The 10,031-nt window shown below is 41.1% G+C and overlaps 1 protein-coding gene across 3 annotated transcripts; it reads right to left on the bottom strand.

Annotated features, from left to right (window-relative positions):
* Positions 1-3,897: 3,897 nt before the first annotated feature.
* Positions 3,898-9,297, bottom strand: LOC120692321. 3 transcript variants are annotated; one of them, XM_039975592.1, is made up of 4 exons: positions 9,045-9,297; positions 8,389-8,929; positions 6,626-7,758; positions 3,898-6,563 (listed from the first exon to the last, which is right to left on the bottom strand). In XM_039975592.1, the coding sequence occupies exons 3-4, from the start codon at positions 7,750-7,752 to the stop codon at positions 6,554-6,556; spliced, it is 1,137 nt and encodes a 378-aa protein (XP_039831526.1). In that variant the 5' UTR covers positions 7,753-7,758; positions 8,389-8,929; positions 9,045-9,297; the 3' UTR covers positions 3,898-6,553. The 3 variants fall into 3 exon arrangements, with proteins under 3 accessions (XP_039831526.1, XP_039831527.1, XP_039831525.1); XM_039975593.1 differs by having other exon boundaries at positions 6,626-7,753; XM_039975591.1 differs by having other exon boundaries at positions 6,626-8,929.
* Positions 9,298-10,031: the final 734 nt, after the last annotated feature.

Here is a 10,031-nt window from a genome sequence, read left to right as displayed (position 1 = left end):
AAAAGAAAAGAACGATGGAAATATCAGAGGAGAGTTGTGGCAGCAACAGCAACCGTATCAGTCTGTTTCTGAAAAGAACCTTTGTGTTTGTGGCGACGAGAAAAAGATTTTTCTGTGTTGGGACTCCTGTGGATAATCAAATGATAAGAGCAGGCTCGCGATACTTTGTTTTTCTAGGACACAGCTAACTTACGGCCGGCCGTAAATTAGATCGGTCGTACGGCTGCCCATTTGTGCATGCACGTGAGGGCAACCAGATAAAGCAAAGACACATCCGTGAGAATGATTTCAAAATAAAAAAGATTATAGTTTCAAAACCGAGCATCGAAATCAAAATCCGATTGCACAAATGTGTTTGGTTCAATAAAACCTTCAAAACAATATCTCACACCACTATATTTTGATGACATATTTTTTTTGAGAGAAAATACTTTTTCGCGTGTTCTAATTTACCTATGATGTTTGCAAAAATTGCTTATGAGTTTACATCATGTTGCTTTTACATGCCCGAGTTTAGTTAAGTGGATATTAGTGTTCATATTGTGAAGATACACTACTAGAATCTACTACGTTCCCTGGTGCCAAGAACACAAGGGAAAGAGCTGGAAACATAGGGAAATTCCTTTCCCTAGTGCCAACACTAGGGATTAGTCACTCGGGAGAGAAAAGTAGGGAAAACATTGGATTTCCCGAGTGTTTTCAGAAAGCACATGGGAACTACTATAATTTTCCGTGTGTTATGATTCCCGAGTGTTTTAAAGGAACACATAGAAACTACTATAGTTTACCATGTGTTCTGATTTCCGAGTGTTTTAAAGGAACACATGGGAACTTACTATAAGCTACCATGTGTCAATTCAACACACAGGAATTCTAGCACAAGGGAACAATGCATAGTCTCCGTTAGGTAACAGTAACAGTAGCAAAGTTCCCATGTGTTTTTTAATTATTGACACATGGGAGAGACATGTGCATGGATAAATAGTTTGATGACACGTGTAGTTTTTAATTCCCGTGTGTTTGAGAAAAACACACAGCAAACTGTATTTACATATGTTTTTACTATTGACACGTGGCCCTACTTTCCCTGTTTTTTATTATACGGGCAAGAATGACCACAATGACTCAATAGACCACTTCAATCTTACATATTTTTGACTTTTATACACACCAGCGCTACAAGCACATAATCGAGCATCCACAGAAATAATAGATGATCAAATCCAACTTTACTTTAATGGCAGCGGTCACTGAAACAGTACATGCATAGGCTTAAGTCTGGATAACTAGTACTTGAATAGATGGTTCATATATACAAATATACAAAACAAAGAAACGGTTTGTTGAACATACTGACATTATTCAACAAAACCATTGCTGCCAAGAAAGAAAATTATGAGGTAAATCCTAGAATTGTCATGCTAACCATTGCATCTGATGAACCAATCTCTCTTGCTACCATACTTGGAGCATTTGAGGCATGGCCTAAGTTTCATGTAGACTGAAAGAGAACAAGTAGTGAACATGAGCAACACTAACTTAAATAAGTACAATAATATAACTATATTATTCAGTGCTTACCAGATGAGAAAATATTACATGTCCAGGCTGCGGACGTGGAGGTGGAGGAAGGTCCATCTGTAGGCGTTCTGTAATGGCCTGCATATACATGCTATGTTACATTTCTAATGCATTTCTAGAAAAGGGAAAGATGTTGCATATAAACCTACAGATATGGCAGTTTTATAGTACTCACTCTCCGGTTGTATCTCTGAGCGTGCTTCTGCTGCATCTTCCGCTCCATGTCCTCACGCCCCTGCTGCAGCTTCCGCTCCATCTCCTCGCGCTCCAGCTGCAGCTTCCGCTCCATCACCTCATGCTCCTGCTGCCGCCATCGCTCCATCTCTTCATGCATGTGCTCCTCAATCTGCTGCGCTTCTTCAGGATTAAGTCGACGTCGTTGTTGTGGTGGTGGTTGGTCTGTTGGCTCGCCTGCAGTGCTGGATACTCGCACCTCACGTAGCACTGTTGGTGTGCTGATCATGCCATCTCCGACTAGATAACGACCATGCTTCTTGCCATGCCCCGCCTTGTATGCAGCTACACCATCAATGGGTTCTTTGTCCCATTCGAAGTCAGGACCATGCAATGCTTCACAAGCTTCTGCATATGCCATCTATAGATGCAAGTGTTTTCTATGAGAAAGTTAATTTTGCCCCAAAATCAGTTTCTCTTGAGTTTATGGTCCAAGAACTTACAACATTATCATGAGCATCAATATCAGCATAATCTTTCCCCTCTTTTGTTCTTGCCATTAGGTAGGCCTCAATTTCAGGAACTGGCCTCTTCAACTTCTTCTCCTGCAACCAGGCACAATGTAAATTGGGATTCACTCAACATCATCCTAGGGAAATGAAGCTAAGGTTCACAATCAGCTAAGTAATTGTCACATATTTCTCAATTGTCATATTTTTCATGTTCTATAACACTATTCTCTTGTATATAGGAGACTAGAAAGTTATTCTATTCCATATCTGTATAAGAGCATCCATAATAATCATGTAATTTAAAGAAACAATGTTGTGGCCTAGTACAAACTGATTCTGCAAACTAAGCTTACCATATTTCTTTGGTACCTAGCAGCAGAAGCACTGCCTTGGCGATGGATTCGAAGTTTCTTCTCCTTCCGTGCCCTGCCTGCTCTTGATTTAGCTATCCATTCAGGGGTGTTCCACATCTCTGCGAGCATCCGCCATGCGTTTGGGCACGTTGCAAACCAATAAGGAATTGCCTACAATATCACCATATGTTAAGTTTATCCATGGTAATAAAGTAATTAATACTAGTGTCTATTCAGTTTGCAGTCAGTGCTATTTTTTTCTTGAACAGTAAATAATTGACCCTATTTCATCAACTAGTTTAATAAATTATGCCATAATGGTGTGCATTGTTGTATAGAAAACTATTTTCACGAAGCACCAAAAAAATTGCAGCTAACCTGCATGTACTGCTGCACTGGGGGGTACATCTTGCATGCCTCACTTCTACTGATGTAAACTTTGCGAACATGCCTATGGTAGGCAATGATGGACTGGAGCCGTGCTTCATAAAAGGCATTTGGGAGAAGATTCTTTATCACATTCCGGACTACCCTTTTAGCCCCAACTTCCTTGCCATCAGCCCATTTAAAATAATGCTGAAACATTCATACACATATTAGTATATGAGGGTGCAAAATAGATGAAAAATTGAATTGCTTTCTTACCCAGAATTTGGTCTCTATCTTGTGAAGAGCACTAGTGGGCTGCTGTGTCGAGTTTGTTGTAGGTTCTGGCACAACACTGTAGTGGCAAACTTTATGTGCAGCAACCCTACTGCCCTTATACGTAACTATCCCAGGATAATTTCTCCGAATCAGTAAACCTATTATTCCATTGGGGGATCTAGACTCCTTGCTAACAAAGCTCTCACGCCACTGCCTGTCATAGGTTCAGAAGAACATATTATCAGATTAGCAGAAGCCACCAACTACTTTAAAACTACAATAAAACAAATAATTAGTGCCTTCTTACCTATCCCCTACTGGTGTGAGTACAACTTTGTCCTCCTCACGAGGCACTGGAGGCATAAGTGCAGGGCCTCTCTCGTACAAGTCCACATCTACTGAATCCTCCATCTCAGCATCGCCCCGCCTCGCCATCTTCCACTACCCTATTGGGGTCCTGTTCTGGGATGTCTTGTTCTTGTTGCTCTTGCTCTTGGTTGATATCTGCTGTCTGAGAGGACATACTAATGCGACAGCTTTTTTTTTTTGATCTTGTACTAACACTAGACCCCCTGCCACTAGCATCACCCCTACCACTTGAAACCCCCTGCCACCTCCCCTAGTCCTGCCATTGGAAGCTGATCCGTTCTGGTTACTAGAAGATAATGCAATACGCATCATGAACCTGAAATTGAACACAACTTAAGAGACATAATGTTAGTATAGTCATAAAATATATTTAACAACACCAATCACAATGATATGAGATTGAAAGAATAAATAAAATAGTTCATGGACCACTCTTATCAAGAACAAGACACTAAGATAACTTCAATCCCACTATAACCAAAGGCCATACTATAACATAACCAAGACTCAGAAATACTCATCAAGACGGGGGTCATCCTCATCAGAGACGACAGCTAAGTCATCATCACTATATTCTATTATTGTTTCAATGACAAAATCTTCTTGAGCTGCTGCAGGTATTTCTGAGCTATTCAGCAACCGTAGGTCATCATCGTCAACAATCTCCTCAGCATCTCTTTCAATGTTAGACATGTCATCAAGTCCTTCCCCCAGATCAATTACAAAGTTGCCTTCAAGTCCATCCTCTTGAAAGAATTCAATAGACACGGGTGCACCTTCATAATCTTGATCAGATGGGGCAGGCAGTTTACCTGGTTGTCTGACCTTGTATACCACCCATCTTTTCGCAAGATCACGCACTGATTTGCATGGGTATGGAATGTAGTACACTTGTGTTGCTGGTTGAGCGACCACAAATGGCTCATATCCTGGGAGCACTGACTCATGTTCAACCTCCACCAAGCCATATCTTGATGTGTATCTAACTCTATTTGGATGGAACCAATGGCAATTGAACAGGACCAAATTTAGTGGTTTTATGCCATCAAATGACAGCTCAATAATTTCTTTGATATATCCATAGTATTCAGTTGTTTCATCATTTTCTCCTTACCCTACAGTTACTAAACCACTATTTATGGTTGCAGCATTTGGCCTTTCCTTCTCATACTTGTCTGTTCGGAAACGAAACCCATTAACATCATAAGTATTATATGTCTTCACCCGAGTGTGGCAGCCTGCAGCTACCTGCTTTAAGTCATCGCTCATACACATATCCCGTAGGCTCTACAAATAAGTAATATGGTGTCATGAATAGGATTATATGCTATTGTTATAGTAAGAGCAGTGAAAGGATTAGAATATTACTAGACTTCGGAACCAAGTTACAAAATTGGGAGAGTTCTTTTTAGCCCCTTTCCGTAGCATGTTTTCTTTTTGTTTCTTACTTGGCTCACCATTCCTGGTCCACTCCTGTTCAATGAAATCACTACATTTGGAGAAAATATAAGACATATTAAAGAACTATTCAAGGATATGCTATTTTTCCATAAAAAAGTTGTAGTTATCATACCGCACATAATCATTCACTTCGGGCAGGTTCGTTAGGACATAGAGCATAGCTGCACTCCACTCATCACTTTTTAAGTGTCGAGTGTGTCCACGACTAGTGTATCACCCTTGGTTGAGAATAGGCTCAGTTCGCAATCATTTGACAGAACTTCTGGATTGTATCGAGGGATTGGATTGTGCACAGTGGGCACATGGTCTGGAAAATATCCAGAAGTATAAAAGGACAATTCATCTAGTATTTCAGACTGTACTATGCATCCTTCAACACGTGCACGATTTTTAACTTTGCCTTTAATTACTTTTTGTTGTCTCTCCATTCAATAACTCCATCGGTATTGCACAGGGCCTCCCATTCGTGCTTCATACGGTAGGTGAAGGATTAGGTGCACCATTGGAACAAAAAATCATGGTGGAAAGATCTTCTCTAACTTGCAAAGAAGGACATGCACCTCTTGCTCCATTGTTTTTATTTCCGTGAGATCTATCTCCTTCGCACATAGCTTGCGATAGAAGAAGCTTAACTCAGCCAACACTTGCCAAATCTGATCTAGGAAATACCCTCGTAACATGACAGGCATAAGGCGCTCCATCATTATGTGGTAATCATGGCTCTTTAATCCATTGATGCGTAGTGTTTCAATGTTCACCCCTCTTCTTAAGTTTGCTGCATACCCATCCGGAAACTTCAAGGTCCGAAACCATTCGAGTACCTCCTTTCTCTGTGGTCTAGTTAGGCAGAAATCAGCTCTTGGCTTCACCCACTTCCCTGTAGCTTCCTTTTGCACCATATTTAGAGATGGCCTGTTGCATAGCACTGCCTGATCAAGCCGAGCCTTCACATTATTCTTTGTCTTATCTCTAATGTCAAAGCCCATGTTAAAAATTGCCTCCATGACATTTCTCTCATTGTGCATGACATCAATGTTGTGAGGAAGAAGTAGTTTGTGATAATATGGCAGCCTCGACAAGCCAGGAATGTGGGTCCAATTGTGCTCCTCACCAAATTTATCAAAACCACCCTCATCAAGTGGGACAAGCTGATCTATTTGGGCACGGACCTCATCACTGGTTAACTTTCGGGGAGGCCCTGTTAGGACTTGAACATTTGATCGAAATGAAGTTTTATCTCTGCGAAAACTATGATCCATTGGAAGAAATTGTCAATGACAATCAAAGAATGAGAATTTTCCACCATACTTAAGCCAGATCCCTTTTAGACCCTCTCTGCAATCTGGGCATGGTGATTTTCCATGGACACAGAGACCTGAAAATAGCCCCAAGGCTGGAAGATCATGGATTGAGAATAAGTAAGATACACGCATTTTGAAGTTCTTCTTTGTAGCCCGATCATATGTCAACACGCCATGCTCAATGGCATAAATGAGATCATCAACCAAGGGCTCGATGAATACACTGTCATTCTTCCCAGGATATTTGGGTCCAGGGATTAGTAGACTAAGGAAGATGTTATTCTTTTGCATTATAAGGCTAGGTGTAAGATTTAGGGAAATGACAAACACAGGCCAACAACTATATGGTGAGGCTACCATACTAAATGGATTGAACCCATCTGTTGCTATAGCAACCCTAACATTCCGTGCATCTAAAGCAAAGTCAGGGAAGTCTTTATCGAATTGCTGCCATGCTTCAGCATCTAAAGGGTGAACCATTTTGTTAGGGTGGTCTCGATGGCCATACTTGTGCCAAGTCATGTGTTTGGCTTGACTCTCGGACATGTATTGTCGCTGAAGTCGAGGAATGATAGATAAATACCGGAGGACCTTCCTTGCAATGTTAAGTTGTCTTTTCTGACCATCGCTGCCCTGGACCTCCACATACCTACATTGACCACACTTATCACAGTGATCTTTATTTGCATTTTCCTTCCTGAAGAGCATGCAATTATTCGGGCACACATCTATCTTCTCGTATGGCATGTTCAATGCACCTAGGAATTTCTTTGCCTCATAAAGGTTGGGTGGTAGCTTGTGACCATGAGGGAGGATTGTGCATAGCACACTAATTAATGCATCAAACCCGGAAATGGTTATGCCATATTGTGATTTGACTGCTAGAAGTCGAGTGATTGCATCTAGCTGAGAGACTGTTGTATGTTCATGGAGAGGCTGAGATGATGGACGCAGCATCGTATAGAATGCTTGTGTTGTGGGCTCTGGCTCCTCATCTCCAACAGAGACATACGCATCACGAACATCATCTATCATGTCATCTAACCTACCAGCTTCATGGTCATTCATTTCTTCAATACGCTGCCTCACCACATCCTCTCGAACCTGCCCAGTCTCTCCATGGTATACCCACACGTCATAATCTGGGAAAAATCCATGCTTGCACAGGTGTGAGACCATTGTTTGGCGCATTTGGGGCCTTGAATTCCCACAATAGTTACATGGGCAAAGCACGTGGTCCTGAGATTCTCTAGCGAATGCCTGATCCACAAACTCTGTGGTTTTCTGCATCCACTCCTCACTAATCTCATCCCGATTCCTACGCCCAGTGTACATCCAACTACGGTCGTTTGCCATCCTATCCTTTGAAAAGTGGCACATAATTGTTAGTTATAGAATTTATTTTTTCATAAACTGAGGGGAGTAATAAGGTTCCAGACCAACTTATTTAATTCAAGAAACAAAAATTCTATTATGCATACACATAATCAGTAGTACTAGAATCAACAATTCAATGTGTGCATTCACAAACCCAGTTGGTAACTGACATATCTGACAAAACAGAGCAGCATACATGGACGGATATGATCCACAAACTGAAGATCATATTAGATTGTTTTTAACCCATCAGATTGAGTTTCAGAATATGGCTAACAACACTACGTCAAAATATAAGTGTGTACTATATCTAATTTGTTGCTAATTAGATAAACCAGGAGTACTTTAGCAATAACAGATTGATGAAAATTGGATGAACAATCGTGCTTAAACGTCATGTCAGACATAAAGAAAAAACAAGAGGATGTCAATCTTGCCAATCAAAGACAGACTTAATTTAAATAGCAGTTGTACAACAACCTAATTTAGAATGAGAATAAATTATATAGCGACTAATCCTCTAAAACGTAACCAAATCGAATTTTCTGGGAGAATCAAAAAGGAAGAATCATTAAGACGTGAGGAAAGAACCCGTTGGATCCCATATGCACTCACCTGAGTTGGAGGGACTTTGGCCCGTTCTAATCTGCAACGACGGTGATGGAAGGAGCACCGACCAGATCCTCGGCACGCGTACGACAATGTTGAGCAGCCACATTGCCCCCAATGTGCAGCAGAGTCGGGTCGCCCGGCGTCAGGTGTACGGCGGCGGGATCGATTGGAGAACGGAGGGAGGCTGGGTTCGTAATGGGAGGAGGAAGGATGCCGCGGCGTGAGCTAGATTATAGGACGACGTGCAGTGTTAGTTTTTACTTTATGGGTCCAAGCCCGCCATATTTTCTGGGTGGCGCGCACAAGTCAGCGAAAAATATTTTAGTATGGCGGGAGCGGAGTTGGTCCACTGATCAAAAAATTGGAAGAGTTAATCTCTGAGGATAAGTGGAGAATCCATGTCCTGGGCGAGCTGAATTTGAAGCGTCTGTTTGGTGGAAAAAAAATGAAGCGACAAGAAACTTTGGGAGGAAATGGGAATAAGCGTATCCGGTTATAGAGAGAAAAAAAACACGTTTATGCTGTTCATCTTCTTTTTCGTGCACTGCAAACAAGATACAGCTACTCAATAATTTTTTTCGAGCAAATTCAATAGCCAAATCAACTAGAAACCATGTTTATTGCAGAAAAGAAACATCAGGAAGACATCCATAACCTACCAATTCCCTGCATCAGTCCCCAAATCTCAATACTTGCTGACCACATATGATCCGTGATAGGTCGGACAAGGGCAGTTTGATTTGAGGCTCCACGCACTTGCATCTGCTCCGGATGCTCCATTAATGGTTGGGATGGGAGACGATATGAGCTTGAGAGCGTGGAGTGAAGAAAAATGTTTCTGCTCATAGCAGGAAGGATAGGATAAGAACGAAGATCGGATCTGTGGTGGAAGGTGAACCGTGAGTGAAATCCAGTGTGTGGGGCATGGCCATGGGCCCCACTTTGAGGAGGGTCATTATATAAGTAATTCCATATGCAGGTATGTTTGTTAATTAATTTTATCACTTAGTATAAAAGTTATTTATTTTTTCTATTAGGCTGAAATGGTTATACTATAATTTCAAAAATAACACTATCGCTCAATTGATGTGCAAATAAATAGATTCACTTCATGATATAGGCTCCATTTGGATCCTCTTGCTTAAGTTTAGTTGTTAAAATTTAGCAACTTTGGATCCAAATAGATATTAATAAAATCTCGCAAAACTATTGTGGGACCCCAAAATGAGCTGTACTCCATTCATTCAACTAACCAAGATCCATTTGTTTTTGTCTCAAAGACCAAAGAAGAGTTAAGCTGAAGAAAAAATATAATTAATTTGTCCTCGTTTAACGCGTACAGTTTAGCACTGGAGTCCAATGCGCATGGGTGGACATGCGATAAGTTAGAAAAAAAACTATGGTGCCACAATAAATCTAGGGACGGAGTTACTCCGCTACGGTCCACAAAGCGTCGCACGCCATGACTCCGAGAAAAACTGGAATTGGCCTTGCATACCTGGATTTTTCAGATTTTTTAATAGACTTTGGATAGTTGGATGGAGGGAGTAGTTATTAGCCAGTCAAGTGTTGCTAAAATTTTTTAAAGTGAGAAAAGTTCAAAATATCCTCTGTAATAACTCCATTGGAGATCTTGGAGAAACAAA

Source organism: Panicum virgatum, chromosome 9N (genome assembly GCF_016808335.1).
Source record: "Panicum virgatum strain AP13 chromosome 9N, P.virgatum_v5, whole genome shotgun sequence".
In the NCBI taxonomy this organism is placed as follows: Eukaryota; Viridiplantae; Streptophyta; class Magnoliopsida; order Poales; family Poaceae; genus Panicum; species Panicum virgatum.
This window is presented reverse-complemented; position numbering and strand designations above follow the sequence as displayed.

What these genes read in the sequence shown, in the direction of transcription:
- LOC120692321 (XM_039975591.1), bottom strand. Translation starts at nt 7,776, where the DNA reads ATGTGCCACTTTTCAAAGGATAGGATGGCAAACGACCGTAGTTGGATG.